We start from the raw sequence: 20685 nt of genomic DNA on the forward strand, positions 1-20685 counted from the left end.
CATGATTAAGTGAATTATATTTCTCTATTATAAGCAAGTGTACCAAGAAATAATACCATCAATCCCTATATCACATCCTTAACCATGTAACCAACAATCCAAGGAATCAAGTGAACACCCCCACCATCCAAAACTCTTTGTGATGAAAAAGGGTAGTGAAAACATTCCCTTGTATAGACCTCATGCACAATGAGGAGTAACAATTGGCTCCAACTTAGGGACATGTGCTCTTCTTGGGAATGCATGAGAACCTTAGAATCATATGGTGTAGTTGTTATCAATGGACTCTATCATCAAAAAAAAATATGTGGTGGGTTGGATCCACATCAACATCCTTGAATACCATATTACAAATTTATATAGCCCATTACATAAATAGTTTAAAATTTGATTTACAAATTAATGCATAATCCAACAATGCCAATGACAATGTGAAATGAAAACTAGTGCTCACATGTTGAGATTATTCATGCTACAATAATGCTCAAGGGATCTTAACCCTTCTCCTACACTACACTAGAATTAATAATGAGTATGCTAAGTGAAATCATAAATCCAATGTAACCACCTTAGCATCTCATAAACACCATGACTTCTTCCCTTATATTTGGCCATAATTCAAAACAAGGACACTTCAAATGTGAAGTATATACATTCTTGAATATTTCTAATATGATGGATGGAATAAAACATGAAAACATGTGCATGGTCAAACTCATGCCAAAAATTAAATGCACCACTACAAACTCTTTTGTATAAGCTTGCTTAGATATAGTATATACATCATTACTACAGTAAATTTCATGGGACAAACCCATATTATCTTCCATAACATAATCATTATATACATCAAGTGATAAAGGCTTAGTGTGCCCTAAAAGCTCATTCATAATGTCATGGCCATCATCCAAGTAAGATGCCTGTGAGTTGTGAGACAAAATTTTAGCTCTACAAAAAAAAAGGCTTTTATCTAGGGCTTGAAATCCTCCTTTTGGTCATCATATCTTTCTACAAAAAAACTTATCATGAAATGTTTTCTAGCCCATACAATATTTTTCATAAAAAATATCATTTCCAGTTGAATGTGCACACAAAAGAGAAGAAGAACATGAAGAAATATGCCATTTGAAATTTCTGCAAATAAAACCTAACGTGCCATACAACTTCCAACAACTAAATCACTTTTTCTAGCTGAAAAACCAGGTATAAATTCTCCTAGAATACATGAGGAAGAAGATGGCTAGAAATTTATATGGTTTTTGCATCACAAATATGCTCTTTATGTTTGAAAATTCTACACAAAAACTCAAATTACATGCCTCAAAATGCTATGACTGATCTAGGTGGATATCACGGGCCACCCACCTATTCCATTATCTCAACGATTCTCTACATTCTTGGTAGATTTTCTATGATTTTTGGGTCCCAAACATATAGGGTTGTTTTTAGGCCCTAAATGATGTTTTCCAAAAATTATGGGGTTCATGGGTTGTTATGGCATACTCGGGCCCCTACCCCTAGTGAAACATTGAAGTCATTGGACAATTCTTTCCAACGAGATATCGTGCACCCCAAACATATATTGTATGCAAAATTTTCACCCTCAAGAAGTTCATGCACCAACTAATGACCTAAGGGCTCACAAAACTTTTGGTATTTCATCCTTTAGGGTTAGGGTTTTGGACCTTTAGGGTTATTTTTTTATATTAAAAGGCCATTATTTCAGCCTCTTTTGATAGCTTTTGTGAGTGCGTGTAGCTACAATCGCTTTTTGTTCAGAGGTAGGTACCACCATTGTAGGAAGTTTGTGTTTTACAATATTCTCATGTTTCATTTATTAATAGAAGTTGGGTTTTCACAATATTATTGTAGTCTCTACTATATTTATCTATGTGTGCTCCATTTACTTTCCTAGACTTTATTTCATTCCTTGTACAACCCAGATCAATGAAAAATCCTTCTTAAGAATTATAGTACATTATTGTAAACTATCTATAAAGTAATTTCACAAGACTACCAATAATATTTATGATGCAGAGAAACATATGGTTGGAAAATATTATATAAAATTCTCTAAATTTACCTCCTCTATATTCATCTTGTTGTATACTCCAAATCTATAGTTTCTTCCATGGACACGTCATTTTATGCATCATAAGTAGGAACTCCATAATGTTTCCAACATTCTCAACTCTTATCATGATAAAATAAATCTAAAAATTTATGTCCACAACTCCATATGCTAGGTTACCATTATCTTCATCGATTAGATAGGTAAATGCATATATCATTTCTTGATCATTTAAGGGTTTTTCTTCATTAGTGTCCTTCTCAAGGTCATAACAAGATAAATTATCAAACTTAAAAATTTGAGAAAGTCCAATTCTTACGAAACCCTCAACTTCATGTGGAGGAGAAATAGATGCATGGGTACTCTCATCATCAAGATCTTCCATGGGAGGACAAGGTACTTATTCATGGACTTAAGGATCTCCTTCTTATTCTTGGACTTCAATGGAGATGTGAAAATAGTCTTCATCATTGTGTTCGTCAAGTGATTAATGAAGTTCTTGTTGTGTTTGGTCTTCAATGGCATCACAAGGGAATTATTCATCAACGTGTTCTTCAAATGGAGGTGCAACAAGATCTTCAATGGCCTTGTCATCTTTGTATTCTTTCAAAAATGGCTCATGAGAAGAAGAAGTGGAATCATGTGACTCGTATTCAAGCTTTGATGGAGGAGGATCATCATGTTTTTCTTGATATAACAGTGAAATAAAATAAATGGATATTTTCCTCTTTCTGTTTCCACAAGAAAATCATTGAAAGGATTATCATCATATTCGATTATGAAATCACAAATTTTATCCCTATTTTATCTTGAATAATATCAAGAACACATGCATCTTCAACTTCTTCACAACCATAAATCCATTTCTTTTGAAATTATTTTATTAAATGTGGAAATGATTTTACCTCTTCAAAGATGAAATTACAATACCAATTCAATACATTTTTTCCTTGCATTAAATATGTCGATAGATTAAACTTCTTATAAAAACTTTATTCCAAGAAAATTCTTTGTAATATGCAAACATTTTCATCAAGATATGTTCATGGACAATGTTATTATCTACCACATAATCCATAAAAGGGTAAAGGTTCCTTAAATCCAACCAAGGATTTCCATGAATCTTTGGGACATGGGTAGTCCATGTAGCCAAGTTAAACTTACATGGATATAATTCAATGCTTTAAAATACCTAATGAGAAAGCAAATCTTCCCAAAAGTATCCTTTGGTAGAAGCCATGCTTTTTTATTCATATCTTGAAACATAGAAGGAACTAATTTTTTTAATTTAAAATTTGCATTCCAATCATACCTCATACCAAAATGAGCTTTGGAAGTTCCTTCAATATGTTTCATGTGCTCGGCTCTACATACAAAAAAAAAAATCCTTTAAAATCTGCAAGGACAAGGGTCTTGGCCATTATGGAAATCATCTCGTGAGAAAGAGATCTTCAATACAACTCTCTCACAAAATTTTTATGGAGCATAGTCATCAAAATTTTCCAAAGAATTGACTTAATTCTCGACCATGGTGCCTAAATATTACCTCCCAATTTGTAGTTGATGATAAAATCCCTAATCCACAAGGTACAACCTAAAAGGAAAGTACTAGGATGCATACCTCTATATTATAGCAAACCCATTATCTTCACTTTAGATAAATTCTCATATTGCTCAAGGAAGGTATTCCTAGTAGCATGATTACTAAACCTACACAATGAAGCGTGAAGTGATGTGAGAGTAGTTCTAGTAAAAAAATGTTTTTTTTTGTATTTACGGGATATAAATGAGGTAATGGGAGGAAATGGATATTAGTGTCAAATATAATAAGGGAAATGGATTCAAGGGGAATCTAAGAGGGATTATGGGGTCAAGAAGAAACACCTTTTCAAAGTGGATTATTTTCTCATGCATTAGGACATTAAGGAGACTAGGGCTACTGACTTAGTATTATCATATCTAATAAAAGATGAAAATGAAGGCCAAGTCCATATAAAACAGGGGTTTTAACATTAGGGAAACTTTGAGGTCAAAATAGGCCTCAAAACAAAAAATGTACTAGGAAAATCAACTTTAAAAGAGTCAATATGATTCAAGATTATGATGTAAACCATATGGGTAAATATTTTTGGAGGAAAATGAACAAAGATGTGTTTTTAATTATATTTTCAACTTATCTACTCATAGATTTACTCAAATTTCAATTGTAGGAACTTTTTGGATGCATAATAAAATGCCACATCCAACAACTACCTACCCACTCTGCATACTTTTGATAGACCCACATTGAGATAAACGTAGTGGAAATACATGACATAAATGAATTTAAATCAACTTTAAACTATCCAATATGATTCAATATTATTATGTTAACCATAAGGGTAAATATTTTAAGTGGAAAATGGATAAATGTATTATTAAATCATATTTTCAACTTCTATGCTCATAAATTTACTAAAATTTCAAGTTTAGGCACTCATTGGATTTATACTCAAATTTTGCATCTAATGAGAAGCCACTTTGGATATTTTTTATATAGCCATTGTGAGATAAACTAGAAATATATGAAACAAATGCATTTATCACAATCGAATGTTATGTCCATCAAGTACCCATTGTAGATACTTTGGATAGACACATAGTTAGATAAAATAGAAACACATGAAACATATTTGTTTCTTATAATCAAATGTCACATCCAAGAAGTACCTCCTCTGGATACTTTTGATAGACCCACAATGAGATAATTTGGAAATACATGAAACATATGTATTTCTTGAAAGAAATGCATATGTTTCATGTATTTTTAATTTATATTTCCATGGGCCGATCAAAAGTATCCAAAGTTTCCTCGTTGGATGTGGCATTTGATTATGCATCCAATGAGTTACTACACTTGAAATTTGAGTAAATCTATAGGGATATTAATCACCAAATTATGTTTAAAAAAAGGTTTACCTTCATTTTTTCCTTGAAAAATTCATAACCCTTGTTTTATTATTTTAACTATCCTATTATTATTATCCTTAAGAGACCCATTTTAGACCCTAAATTTCCTCGATGAATGAGCAACTTTATGATAAAACTCAACTGTAACTTGGTAATAGTATTTAATACCCTTATTAGGGTCCTTCAAAGGACAAAAAAAGCAAGGAACTAAAATTTTTCCAAACTACCAAATAAAATAGGAGTTGATTTACCTAGCCTCTTTAATGGGTCAATTTTGCTAACTTGGTAGAAGACTTAAAAACATGCAATCAATCTTTATGCACCTAATGGCAACCAAGGGAGAAGAGCTTCAACAATTGACACCAAATAGTTATGTATCCCACAAAGAAAAACCCCCTATATATCATATATGCTCCAATAAATATATGTTAATTAATATCCAAGGACAAGAAACTATAAAAATCGAACTATGAGTAGAAATGAGGAAGATATACTCTTTATATATAGTTTGGCTCAACTTTATTTACAATAAAATAGTAATTTGCTATGAAAAAACTCTAAATCTATCATACAGAGGAGTAAACAATTATATTCTCCATCTAATTATCAAAAATACATAAATTAATGAAGTGATCAAGTCCACATGTGCAATTTTCCAACAAACCTATGCACAAAAGAGTGGGACATCCCCATCGAACAAGGAAGAAGATGAGTGAAAGATGTAATGTCTAGTCTCCAAAGGCCTCCAAATGGATAGATACATAATCAAATCCTCAGAGCAGGAAATTTAAACCTCACAAATCTCCTATAGGGTGGATGTGTAGATTTCCAAAGTGAAACATCCCCAACAAGGAATAAATAGAAGCTGCCAAAAATGGACAACCTCTAATAGGTCCATAAAACATGGGCCACGTGGTCTCAATATTAAGGAAACTCTCCATGAACATATATCAATAATGATTCCCTCAAATCACCAAAATTTTCAATAAAAAGAGGTGGGGTGTTCCTCAAACAAGTAAAATTCATGGTGAAAATCCCCCTTTGATAAGTTTCAAAAGCACTATAATTGTGTTAATATTTTATAGAATTTCTATCATGGCCATATTTTGGGAATACCATGGTCATTCTACATCTAATGTCATTGATCTAGTCGGAATCTAGGCACCTTGTCAAAATATGACTACTCCTAACTTAGCTAAGTTGAGCTCAAAATATGCAAGAACCCTAGATCTAAGTTTTGGAACTTCCAAGATCTTTTTCAATACAATATACCCTCAACTATGAGTGCAAGAAAATTATTAAAGATATATTTCTCCTCAAAATAAGGAATGAAAGCACTAAAAACCTACTCAAGAGACTTGTGGCATATCCCTAAGTAGGAAATATCATCAACAAGCATGGTAAAATGTGCAAAGTAACCTCCAAAGTGGATGTCACCCTAAAATCAAGAAAGTGGATCCATGATAAAAGAATTCAACATGTTAAATGTCAATAACATTCAATCATCTCGGTGAGAACATGGGATAACCCCTTTTAATCCAACAAAATTTCTCAACCATATGTGTACAATAATCCTCAAAATGGCATGTGTGGACCAATAATGCATGATAAGTAGTGGACTCAAGTAAGAGTAAGTCAAAATGTATGATGAAACCATATTCCAATTTATCAATATCCCCATAAACTCATCAATGAGAAGGATGACCTCATCAAAACACTCATAAAGTGAAGCTAACTATGCATGTTCCTCCAAACATGGCATAGTAAGGAGAATGCTCAAGGTGATGCTATAGTCTCTACTACAATTAATCCATACACATGTGAATATCATCCATAAAAGCCATGGAATTATAGAAATGGAGCTCTAACCATGCCCATGTTAATCCATCTAAGTAACAAACCATGTGTAAGAAAAAAATTGTATGTCAAGCACGCTATGCCATAAGAACACCAACCAAATGATCAAAACCACTGTAGTGTCTCTTTGGCCCAGGAGTGGTAGGGAAATCCACCAAGGGATCCATATATCCTCATATCTAATAATTTAGCAAGGGGTTTATGGTTTAGGTTTATCAAGTGTAATGTTATCTCCATATGATAAGCAAGTATACTGAGCAAAATATTATTGAATCCTCTCGAAAAGCATCATAAATGTCATTAATGATCTAAGGAAGCAAGTGAACATCTCAACCATCCAAATATCTTAGTGATGACAATCATAAGGGGAGTGAAACAAATTCACTAGTATAGGCCTCATGCAAAATGAGAGGTAACAATTTGCATATCAAATTATAATAATACTTAGTTGGAATCATTTATTAAAGCTCTTGGATATCAAATTCATCTGATCATAGGAAAAAAACCTCAATTTCTATATTAACCCCATTCTTCTGTGTCCTATTTTCATCACCAAATATATCTGACAAAGTAATTCTTTTCTAAGCTAACTTCATAAAAAGATACATGTCCACATCAATTATGGACGATGATTAATTGTTTCAAGATTAGATTATACTTGAGCAATATCAAAAACTATTTTAAGGCGATCCCAATGTTAGGTAAACATGTTACCTCCAAGATCCACACTCAAAGATATTTAAATACCATAACAAATTTAAACTCTAGAGGCATTTAAGAAGGTTTCTTGCCACCATCACAACAATATTTTCTCACTTTGGGATGCCTCTTGTCCAGTGCAAGAGGGGAAATACAAGAAAAATGTTTATGATATCTTTACAATTTAAAACCAATCTATCCAATAGGTGATGGAGTTAGGATTTGCAATCGAGTGGGTTCAAACTTGTATGAAAGAAGGTGTACATAGAGTGTTATAATCATGTTCTAACCAACTAGATAGACTTACTTCAGCATGTAGAAAATTAAAGGAAATTCTTTGAAAATATGTTTCTCACAACTAGTACAAAATCAGTCAAAGAAAGATGTGCAACAATGAATAATTAAAGCACAACCATGCATGAAACTGAAAAATGAATAAACAAAGGTAGAAATATGTTTTTATAAAACAAAAGGCTAACAATACATGATTTTCCAATTTGATTTCACCACAAGGTAAAGATATACACAACATGCCATACGTTTTCTTCTTCACTAACAAGGGAAACCCTAAAAAATAGAGTGAATAGACCTAACCAAGACATTACAACAATAAATATTCTTCAATAAATAAAGTAACTATATCAAGATGAAGTAGGGTTTCACAATCAACTCAACCCTATCATCTTCTTCTTGGAGAAAAAAATCCCCTTCTACAAAGATTATTCCAATAGATATGTACTTGTAATTTCCAACCACCAAAGTAACCCAAGAAAAGTAAAGGAAAAGTGAAGAAAGTCACATTGCAGTGCCTCCAAACACCTTCCTCCCAAATAATCTCTCACACTACCAACCCTGCATCTAGCAAATGAATATTGTGTCTATTTATAAACTTCTACAACCCAAATTAGGAATTCATCCATCTAGAGTTTAGAAAAAGTGAACATAATATTTTAATCCATGGAAAGTCTCCTCCTACCTAGGTTACACTCTCCTACAGATTTGTTATGCACTTTAGAGTCTTCTTTAGCCCTATAAGAGAAATTGGAGATACATCTAACCCTATCACTCCTCCTTGTGAGTGAAAGTGATGTTAAATTTCATCCTTATTTAGCTTATAGGTCCAACTTTGACTTAGGCCATGTTTCTCCTTTGCATAGATCCACTTTCCCGTTGCAATCTTCATATGTCTTTGGAGTATCATTAACATTTTATTTAGGGGCTCATGGTTCTTCCTCATGAAAATGACTCTTCTATAAATATATAGAACATTCCTTGAACAAAATGTCTTTGCCCCAAATTTCTCAAGGGTGAAACATGTCTCCAAATATGTGGAAGACACCTTAATAATGTGAAATGCCCTATCAAGTCAATTTATCATCTTTTTATTTCCATTTTTCACACAATGTCCCTCTTGTAAGGGTAGATTCACTATCAAGCAATCATAATTCTCCCTTGAAATGGAATGTTAATCATCAGGTTATTTTCTTTGACCAAAACAATGCTCTAGGATAGGGTGTTCCTTCATTAGCCTCTATTTTTATCACCTATCAAGTCTGAGGCATCCTCCAAGAGAGGGAATGTTCTCTCCTTCATGCTCTCAACATCCCATGTGTGGGGTATTTTTATTCTAGAGTGTACTTGTCCCCTTGACTTTCCATAATCATGTTTTGAACATGTCTCAAAGAAGGGATTTCCTATTCTACATCTCCCTTCCTACATCAATGATCAATGTGGTCCTAGATTTACATAGAAACAAGAATATCCATGAAAAATACTACTATACTCCCATCATTTTACTTATTTCTCATTGAGATAGGAAACTACATGAAAACATGAGATAAATCCTACATTTTCATAGGGTAACAAAGCACAAATCTATATTCTAAGGAATCATGGGAATAGAAATATCTCCAACAAATATTGGCCACAAAAGCCATATTAAAAAGTTATCAAGGTGATTAGATTAGGAAGTCCTAGGAAACAAACAACACACATAATAAACATGGCCATGTTGAAGAATTTTTCTAACTTTTAGCTTACCAATAAGGGGTAAATCTTGGAACATCTAGTTATGGACTTTCTATTAGAAATTTTCTAAGAACCATTTCTATGGTAGAGATGGAAACACTAACTCCAAAGGGTACCCTGAAATAATATACAATATTTCCATCTCTCATACATTTCCTAGGACTACTCAACCACACTAGATAGTCATATCTCCAAAAGTGTCCAAAAAAAGCCATTAATAGTAGCAACTATCAAAAAAGATTTGGGTGCATGCAGGGAAGGTACTTTGGAAGAGATTATGTATGAAAGTTCATATGACAACGTTGTTTATAGTAGAAACAAGACACCATCCTTCAATAGTTTCCTACAATAATAATGAGGGAACAAGGGAATTTATGAAGGAGAGAGAGAAAAAGGTGTATCCATGGATATTAGTATATTAGTTATAACTTATATTTTTTGTCTTTCCCTAAACTAATATATCAATTATAACTTGGGTTTTTTCTTTATTTGGTTTCTACATCCATTGTTAGAGGGTACAATATGCTAGTTAGACTAGGTGTCAATGCATGTTGAATCCCATCCTTAGTTAAAGGTGCATATCTCTAGGAGGATTTTTTCTTGCATGCCTTATATCACATCTAATAGAGATGCACTTTACTTAACTCATCTATCCATGAAAAGAAGGTGCACTATGATCAAGAGTTAAGAAATTGAATTGAGGTGTTTTTGTGTGTGTGTCTAGGTTCACTGTACCTTTTAGTCTATAAAGGAGAAAGTAAGGTTATGAGCGAAATTACTTAAACTTTTAGACTTGGAAGTAGTGGCTGAAGGTTGGAGTTTGAATCATCAAATGTAAATTTTTTTTCAAAAGCAATAAATAATGGCGTGGCTTGGTTTACAAATCTTTGTACTTATTGTTGCTTTGTTTAGTTTGATGTGTTTAACTTTCTAGTAAAAATGAAATTACAATTGTAATAAAGATTTCAATTTTTTGTTTTCTTAGATGGGTAGCTTAGAAATCAGACTAGGATTGTTACCATGTGTTGATTTTTTTCAATATTGTTGAATTTTCTACTAGGATGTACAACAGAAACCGTTCTTTTGATCTGATAATTACTTTCTAATGATTTCCAGACAATTTGTCTTATGCTACTTATATCATTGAAGAATTATACAAAAAAAATATCAATGGTAATGCAATGAAAATAATAAGATTACAACTGTACTCAATAGAGATAAACAAATTTTCTCTTGGAAACCCAAATTTGGCAGAAAACCCAACTTTTCTTAATAGAAGAAATGATTCTTCAACCATGTTTACAATTTCAAAATTGTTTAGACATTGTCTTTTCAGTGAAAAAAGCATGGTTGTATTTCATGGCATGAGATTTTTGAATTATATTTTTGTGATTACAATTTGGGATTGTTTGCGCGGTTGATAATTACAAATTTGTAATACAAGTAATGGTAGTATCTGCTGAGGAATAATAATAAGTGGAATCTTCCATTGATGTCTTAACTACCTTTATATATGCTATTCCTGACTGAGAATTTTGTATCTATTTTAGGGTGGTGGAGAGATAGAGGCGACAGGATCACCGACAGACAAGGCTCTTATTTCATTGGCATTAAAGGTATGATGTGCACTTATGTCTACTCTATGTCAACAGTGTTGCTGATTACTCAATTGTTATTTTTTCTCGCTCCTTTCAAATACATAACAGCCAACATTTCATTTGTGATAATAATTGTGATGTTCTCTTAGCTTGGAATGAATTTTGATAACGAAAGATCCAAATCCTCCATCTTACATGTTTCTCCTTTCAACTCGGAAAGGAAACGTGGAGGTGTTGCCCTGAAGAAGGTAACATGTATATTCATGCATCTACAGATCTTGTTCTGTGTGCAATATAGTACCATTTTCTGTAATCAAGTAGTGATCCTCTCTGACTATTTATTATTGGATTTTTACTTTTCTTTTAAATGTTAACGCATAATTGCAGTCTGAATCTGAAGTACATATTCATTGGAAAGGAGCTGCAGAGATAATACTAGGTCTCTGCAGTACGTGGATTGACAGTTCTGGCTCTGTGCGAGAAATGAATCTTAATGAGGTTTGGTGTGGCTTCTAAATGTGATTTGTGGAGGGAAAAATCCAATACCAATATGCTTGTTTAATTTAATCAATTTCCAAGTCAACCGGAGTTTATGACGGCTTGCTTCCTTTATCCCAGATAAACGGAAGTGAAAAAATCATTGAGGAGATGGCTACAGAGGCATTGCGGTGCATTGCTTTTGCTTACAAGACATATGATCTTCATAGTGTGCCTGCTGATGAAGATCAACTCCAATCATGGAATATTCCTGAAGAGAACCTTACCCTCCTGGCAATAGTTGGGATAAAGGTAAAAAAAATTGAGGTCATGACCCATTCATCCATAAAATTACTTGGAGCTTGTTAATTTTATACAACATTTTTGTATGTAATTACTCATAATAGCATTACTGTTCCCATTAAAATGATAAACAGTGAAAATGCATGACTATAGACCGAGGACATTGCTTAATATTTTATGTTTCTGACCTACAGTACAGGGCTTTTACTATAGGATATTTTGGAAACTTGATGTATAAAAATTTTTACTAATGGTGAACATTTCTGCTACCATTGTAGGAAGCTTTCAATTAATGAGCAGTTTATATTACCTGTATAACACAAATGCTGAGGTCTATTGTAGATTCTTTTCATGGTATATCTGTAAGAATATGACTTAGAACTATCCACTGGGTGGGCAAAAGTTGTGGCTTCTTCTGCAGGTGCTTATAAGTTTATTACAGTTCCCAAACTGTAATGACACAACTATGTAGCAGTGGCTAGTTTTTCCATAGAAAGTTTTTGGCTATGAGTTCATCACGCACCCAAACTTTCAGGGAAATATCGAGCAGCTATATGTTTATAATGAATTTATAATAATAAGCTATTTTCTATATGGTATAAACGTGTTAATAAAAAAAAGCCTTTTGAATATCAAAGATGGTCCATGTTATTTTTTTTGTCAATAACTTTTGCTACTACTAAGCATATCTCTTTACTCATGAATTTCCCCTAGTTATTCATGTCTCTTTACTCATGATTTTCCCCTAGTTATTCATGTCTCTTTACTCATGAATTTCCCCTATTTATTATTTTCATCTTTTCTTTACTGTGCAGGACCCATGCAGACCTAATGTAAGAGAAGCTGTGAACACGTGTCAAAGGGCTGGTGTGAAGGTAATGGTTGAAGATACTATCATGTGTGCTTGAAGGTCTAGTGTTCTTGGAACGGTTATTGCATGAAGTGTATTTACATGGCATGTGTTTTTGTATTTACCAAGCAAATAATTTAATGATAAAATAACCCTCTATACTGTCAATAAAATATTAGCCTCGTGCAGTAAAATCACCAGAAATATGAGTTCATGGTATTTCCTATATAGGAGTTCATGGTAGAAGATGCTTTGCAGAAGATTGTGTAGAATTATTGGCATGAAATGCAACAAAAGCTCATATATCAGTTCAATTGGCGGTTATTTATGAGTCTCAAGGAACATGCTTGCTTGGAATGTTTTGCATTGGGTATTTGACTTGTTCCACCTTAATTTTGTATCTTCTTATTAATCATTTTTATAGGTTCTCATGGTGACTGGTGATAACATTAACACAGCAAAAGCTATAGCTCTTGAATGTGGCATACTCCAGGCAGGGCAGCTTACAGAAGAGCCAACTATCATTGAAGGAAGGGTTTTTCGCAACTACACTGAAGAAGAGAGACGGCAAATTGTGGACAAAATTTGTGTGAGTATGCGTGTACCAATCCTTACCCTAAAAGACGCACACAAGGGTAAAAATGGAAAAAAAAAACATGCACACAACAGAATATTGTGAAAGAAAATTCTAATGGGAGGAAAACCACAGAATCTTGTGAAAGAAATTTCTAATGGGAGGAACACCATTTTGTTTTCCTGCAGGTAATGGGCAGATCCTCACCTACAGACAAACTTCACTTGGTGCAAGCACTAAGAAAAGAAGGTCATGTTGTTGCAGTTACTGGAGATGGAACAAATGATGCACCTGCACTTAAAGAGGTTGGTTTTCTTGTTGCATAATGCTGTGAATTCTGATTATGCAAGCCAGTCTTTCCTTTGCAAGAATATTTCCAGTTCTATAAAGTTATATTGATGGAGCTTATTTTATATATTATCTGGCATCTAGGCAGACATAGGTCTCTCCATGGGTATCCAAGGAACAGAAGTTGCCAAGGAAAGTTCTGATATCATTATTCTAGACGATAATTTTGCCTCCGTTGTGAAGGTTTGTCACAGACATGGATGTTTGTTTTAGTCCTTGAAAGCTATGCGATTTTTTTCACAAGTTACAGATTCCTTACAGTTGTTTTCCCATGGTTTTTAGGTAGTACGATGGGGTCGTTCAGTGTATGCAAACATTCAAAAATTCATTCAGTTTCAACTCACTGTAAATATTGCAGCACTTGCAATTAACTTTGTTTCTGCTGTTTCATCCGGGGATGTTCCTTTAACTGCTGTTCAGGTTAGTGTCAAATTCAATAGAACTGTGGTCGATCCGACAGTTCCTTTTATTCTCATGGTTTTGACCCCATTTCCTTTTCTTACCTTGACTGTTTCCTATTATTCTCATGGCTTGGGGCCCCCAACTTACGTTTCTGCAGCTTCTCTGGGTCAACCTTATCATGGATACTCTTGGAGCTCTTGCATTGGCAACTGAATCCCCAACTGATCGTCTAATGTGCCAGCCTCCTGTAGGGCGCAGGTGAGGCTCAGCCTACTGTGCATATTTGCATTATGTGTGGCATTTGTTCTGCGTTTGGTTTGAACTAATATTTTCCTAATTATAATTACTGGATTTGATTTGTGGAATTATTTTTTTATACAAAATTGCTATGTTGGATGAGTTTCTGGAACAGTAGAAAGATCAGAGGTTTCCTAAAATTTACAAGGAATAGTAATATTATATAATAAAAAATAAAAAGCTAATTTTTGTAATTATATAATTTATATAATAATTAAAATGATATCTAATATAATGTATTGAGAAAATTCCCAATATTTAAATAAAAATTAATATTGAATCAAAATATTCAAATATTAAAATCAATTTAAATATATAATCTTTCTTATATATAAATATATTCTCTGTGTGTCTCTCTCTGAGTTTCTCCCTTGTACATATATAAAATGTCAAGTTTATTATTAATGATTTGACAAATAACCTCATGTTTGAAACAATCTGGCTTAAAAATACAAAGAAACAATTTTACATATGTTTCTTTAGTACTTTCCGGGATTAACTAAGTGCTTTTCTTCAACACACTCAAATATTCCTAAGGTAGGAGTATCAAGGCTATGAAGTGGAGGTTCAAGGTAAAAATTAAAAGTAAGCCTTGATAAAACTATCGTTGTTGTACTATAATACATGTAAATGAAATTGGTGAAAGCAATATGAAATCGTTGTTGTACTATAATACATGTAAATGAAATTGGTGAAAGAAATATGAAAAATAATGAAATGGGTAAATAAGGAAAAGAATGTGAAATGAAGCCAATGCTTATCAACATACTTCGCGTAATTTGCCACAGTCAACTACTACTTCATTGAAAGGAATTAAGGAATTATAAGGAAGAAAGGACTTAATTTGACACATCCAAGGTTAATAGTTAAAACGAATAGTGTTGGTACATTAATATCATTTAGTTATATACTCAATGTAAAAGAAGCTAGGTTTGAAACAATTTTCCTTAACTTGAAAATAAGTTTGTAAGCTATTTTCGGAGAGTTAGTGTTACCACTTATTGCACAAATATGAAGGTGATGATTTATTAGTTTAATTATTATTCTAATTCAATAACTAGGTTTTGTAGATGAAGAAAAACAATGTAGAAACAAAATGACAAATAAATCAGGGGTGTGTTCCAAACATGTAGTTACTCCTAAGTAAATAAGCTTTCACATTAGCATGACAACAAGAGGTTGCTACAACAAATTTGTAACATCTGAAGAGCCTGAAATAAACCTTACAACAAAATATATGTAACACTTCACTTGTTTATTAAGTTTTCAAAAACGATATACAATAAAGCCAATCAACCAGCTCCTATTCTCTATCTCCAACCTTCTCAATCACTTCACTCCCTATCCAAAATCCTATATTAATCTAGAGCATAATCTCCTTTACTCCCAATCCAAAATATTAAATGAATGAAGAGTAATCTCCTTTGTTATATAGAGGGATTTTCATCTCTCTTACATTAAAATAAAATATTTTCTATTAAGACCATGAAAAGTCAAACAATAATAAAGTAATGGGTTAGTTAAGAAACAATCTCCAAAAATAGCTCAACAAGGTGGGGAATGTCTTCCAAGTTCTCCATTAAATAATGATTATTATTATTATTCAATTTTAAGGTCACAAGCAAGCCATACACCATATTGGTGTATGAGACACCCTTGTTTGTGGGACAACGGACCCACCTTCGTGTAGTGATTTGACTGCTAAGTCTACAAAGGCATACATACTCTACCCTGCTTTGTTTTTGAACTTGTGACCTCTTAGGAGGAAACACATGCTCTTAACCATTAGACCCACTCAATCTGCCTCAATAGTATGTCATTTAAGATACATAATCAATAATACATTAATAGGATCCACCTAGAAGAAGTCACCATGTGTGTCCTCCAAGACATATGAATGAAGAAAAAAATATAATAATCCCCCTGGGAATACAATCCTCAACCACCTCCTCAAAATAGAGTAGGTGGTCCATGAGGTGCATGAACATGTGTGCAATAATAATCCTCCATGTGTGAATCCCAAGGTAGGTTGCTCCAACCAATGCATGAATAAATGTGCAATAAAGGCACCACAAGGCTAGGAACTCCATTAAGAAAAGAGGTTGACCATATGTCAAAGAAAGAAACTAGGGAAAGGGTGCCCACACAAAAAAATCCACAGCACATCCTACAATGGATAACAACCCTCCAAAAATGTGCAAGGAGTCAACAAAAATGTAATAAACAATAATCAATGCTCAGTTAATTACACAGGGGTGCGCCCTAGAAAAGTGTGCTAACCTACTCACACATGTGACTAGAGTGGGGGATTCCACCACCAAAATCCATAGAAAGGTGTGCAAGGGTACCAAATAGGTGGACTGGTCCACACAATGTTGGTCAAAAGTCTTGTAACCTTTTAAAATATCACAAAATATAATATTATTCAAGGTAAATTCCTTAAATGTGCAATGACCTCAAAGTTGCTCATGTCAACTCTTTTAATAGATAATGAAATGTGATCGAAGGTGGTTATAATTCATCAAATCTTGTGAAATTTGATACATCCAATGAATGTAAGAATCAATGACCCTATCCTCTCACCATGTCAATAAGGAACCCAACAAATTACCAAGTCTAAGGGGATGACTACTATTGTAAGAAAAATAACAATAAAATATGTGATTTTCATCAACATGCATGCGAAAGAAGGGATGTGCTCCATCAAAGTGTTTTACTATGTAAAATAAGTTACATCTCGTAGCAAAGCCCCACCATGGTACTAAGATAAGAATAAAATATTAGGCTCAACCTAGGCTTAAATGTAAGACATGCATCCATCATGGGACTATTACATCATTAAGCTTTAGAAATGTTAGACCATCATGTAGTAACCTTCCTCCACTCCTCAAACTCATATGAAACAATATACATCAACAAGGGTACCAACATTATTAAATGAATATCCCCACCAAGGAGAAGTGTATCACCATACTACATCCAACACCATAGGAAGAGAAATGTAAGAAAAATTCTAGCTCCTAGTATTACATGAAGTATGACCCACCATACACACAAAAAAAGGGGACCATGTAGAACACCCCTACTATTGATAAACCAATATCATAACACCATCATATATAGCCACTAGGAATCTCCAAAAATATATGATGCATGAAGTAGTAAGCATTAATATGTCAAAAGAATGATCCATCAAGCAATGATATGAAAGTAAGACCAAATTGTTGGATGACCATCAAAAATTACCATCCACCAAAAATAAATGAGTTCCCCCCTACAAAGATATCCATGAAATAATCTAGTATGAAAAAGAGAAGAGACTCCATTAAGGTATGTACCCCAAATCCATCCAAAATCTCCATAGTCACTAGCTACAAACCCTATCAAATGTGATGAAAATCATAATGTGAAACTTCATACATATGAGGTTTAATAGCTTCTACATTGTTCAATTCCAACTATACAAGTGCATGATCCATGTTTGATATTCACCAAGAAAATTGAACTCAAATTCTAGTACTAGTTTAATGGAATGAAATTATGAAAGATTCAAATTAATCAAAAGATGTGATTAAAAAGAATCAAGTATCTTACTTTGTATTTTTCTATTGAAATGTTCAAGATTATAGTGGAAAAATACAATGTCATTCAAGGGCTTTTATGTTTAGAACGGGTTGTGCATATTGGAGTGAATTTTCAAGCATAATGTAGTTGGGCTTACTTATGAAATATTTAATTTTGAAAGGTGATGTGAACACTTTGAGTTGAAAAGGATTGGTAAGAATGAGAAATTCAAAGAACTATGGCTTTAAGTTAATCTTTTGATGATAATTCTATTAATAAGTTTAGGTTTATCAATACCGATTTTTTTTTACCAAAGACCTAGCAGGTGGCCAGAGGTTAACTCACTAGGATAACTTGAGTGGTTGAGTGATTGTACTTGCATGTATGAGGTCTCAAGATTGAGTCCTTGGGTTGGATTCCTCTATGATGTTCTAGATATTGTGGACCTCACTTGATGTCCATACTAGTTCAAGAACTCTAAGTCTATAGCAATTGCTTTACACTAGGTATTGTTACCCGATAATTCGTCTGCAAAAATATAAAGTCCAAAGTATCTAAGTGAACACTTGTGAAAGTATGAGGTTGGAAACTATTACCCCACTAATTATCCTCTACATTTTAAGTCAGCATAAAAGAAATCATAACCGATGGAGGCTTCCCTATGGGTTGTTAAACTTAACGTGTATGGAATGTATAGTCAAAATCCAATCAAGCTTAGAAACTTAGAATAAAAAGGGGAAAATTGAATGAAATGTATTTTTGGGGAATGGTGGATGAAAGGGAGACTAGTGACTTGCTTGTTAGGGAAATTAAGTCTTATATCAACTTCAGAGGGCATTTTATAAAAGATTGAGTCCTATAAGTAACCAATTGGTGTATTATATGACCACCTTAATTTGAATCTAAAAGTATTTAAGGGACAAGAAGTAATCAATTGATGTACATAACTTAACCCTTAACTTATTCACTTGATTTTCAAATGCAATTGTGGAGAGGGTAAATAAAAGATCCAATGCTTCAAACAATTTCAAAGGTGGCCCCTGCAAAGCATATCTATAATGTACTTAATCAATTGATGTAGAGTATATTATGTTCTATCTTGAAAGTAAATGATGCAAAATGGATGTAAGAGGGAGGAAACAACTATTTTAAACCTTTCTAATAAGATATATGCACCATTTTTGGGCAGTTTATTTGTATTTGTGATCCATGCCTACAAATAGAACCTCTAATGGTGTGCCTAGAACATGTATCCACAGAAATATAAATTGTAGAAATATGAAATAAATTACATAACGCCTAAATCTTGGAGCTAGCTTGCTCAAAACTTCATTCATTCATTAATTCCTTAGTTTCAATTGGAGAGAGAAAATCATTTTAGAAGTTTTATCTCACCTCTTTCATACAACAAAATAGTATTTTTTTCCTAGATCTACTTTTATTTCCAAGGAATGTAATTAAACCAATATAGATCAATCTTAAGCAAAAATCTAGGATGTGTTGAGACAGATAAAATCTCTTCAAGTGCAAACCGCTTTTAGAGTGAAAAATTTGAAAAAAATTACATCCCTCTCATCCCTTAGATTCTAGTGAATTTATAGTGGCTCTCTCTATAGTGACATGAAGTTGTTCGATATTGTTGCTAGTTGTTGATAATCACGAGTTTAACTCTCTTTGATTACCTTGTGGTGAGGCCCTGTAATCACAACCGACAATTTACCATCCACAAAATGTGGTGAAGTACTCTAGGGTTTCCTGTGCTTTCATTTCAAGTAAAATAAATAAATATACAATGTGTAAATTTTCATTGTTTAAATTGTATTTTTGAATGCTATATAGAGTACATAACTTAAACTTGTAAGTCCCTTGTAAGTCCAAAAAATCTTTGTTGGATTTTAGGGGAAATTGAAAAAAGAACTAAAAAATGACCACAATGTAAAATAATGAGACAAATTCAAATGTTTTAACGATACAAGTTTTTTTTTCAATTTCTTTATATGATATATACATAGTTCTTTTTAAATAATATATAGTTGACATTAAAATATTTTATATAACATGTGTATTGGGACATGTTATCTATCAACTACATTGTTCACATTAAAATGATTTTTTTGTTATCAATACATTTTTAAGTAAACGACAATATATGATAATCTTTAATATTAAAATATTTTAATGATGATCCACATTGAGATCATTATTATTATGAATATTTTTAAATGTCTCATATTAATTTTATATTAAGAATTAAATGAATTACACGTCACCCTCTTATTCTTATTAGAAAGTACTTTACATTTTTTATTATTTTAATTTTAAACTTTCAATTACTTTTTCTTGGACATTGAATATTTTATTATATACAACATTAAAGTAATGTTTTTAACATTTTCTTTCTATACATAGATATATATGAAGTCGATATTGACATAAATAAGCTAACATAGATCTTCAAATAGTTTATTTAAATCTTATGTTGAAATATTTTTAAAATGTATAAAGTTTAAACATCTTACTCACACCTTTTTTACTTCTAATTACATTATCTTGTTTTAAAGTTTATATGCAATTATATTACATCATGTGGACATCCAAATATTTTATTTATCACTGAGAGTGAGTAAAATATTTTTACAAGATTGGGTTGTAATATCTACAACAAATT

The 20685-nt window shown here is 32.7% G+C and overlaps 1 protein-coding gene across 1 annotated transcript in view; it reads left to right on the top strand.

Annotated features, from left to right (window-relative positions):
* LOC149241495 (calcium-transporting ATPase 8, plasma membrane-type-like) overlaps positions 1 to 20685 on the top strand; it is a 650446-nt gene that overhangs the window by 564200 nt on the left and 65561 nt on the right. Inside the window, exons 21-30 of the mRNA XM_089367532.1 lie at positions 11155 to 11220; positions 11352 to 11450; positions 11590 to 11700; positions 11821 to 11991; positions 12798 to 12857; positions 13257 to 13421; positions 13595 to 13711; positions 13839 to 13937; positions 14037 to 14174; positions 14314 to 14414. Coding sequence (XP_089223658.1) covers positions 11155 to 11220; positions 11352 to 11450; positions 11590 to 11700; positions 11821 to 11991; positions 12798 to 12857; positions 13257 to 13421; positions 13595 to 13711; positions 13839 to 13937; positions 14037 to 14174; positions 14314 to 14414 — 1127 coding nt within the window. The remainder of the gene's footprint in view (positions 1 to 11154; positions 11221 to 11351; positions 11451 to 11589; positions 11701 to 11820; positions 11992 to 12797; positions 12858 to 13256; positions 13422 to 13594; positions 13712 to 13838; positions 13938 to 14036; positions 14175 to 14313; positions 14415 to 20685) is intronic.

Source organism: Pinus tabuliformis, chromosome 8 (assembly GCF_031772625.1).
Source record: "Pinus tabuliformis cultivar Carrire ecotype Pingquan chromosome 8, CPIR1, whole genome shotgun sequence".
Lineage (NCBI taxonomy): Eukaryota > Viridiplantae > Streptophyta > Pinopsida > Pinales > Pinaceae > Pinus > Pinus tabuliformis.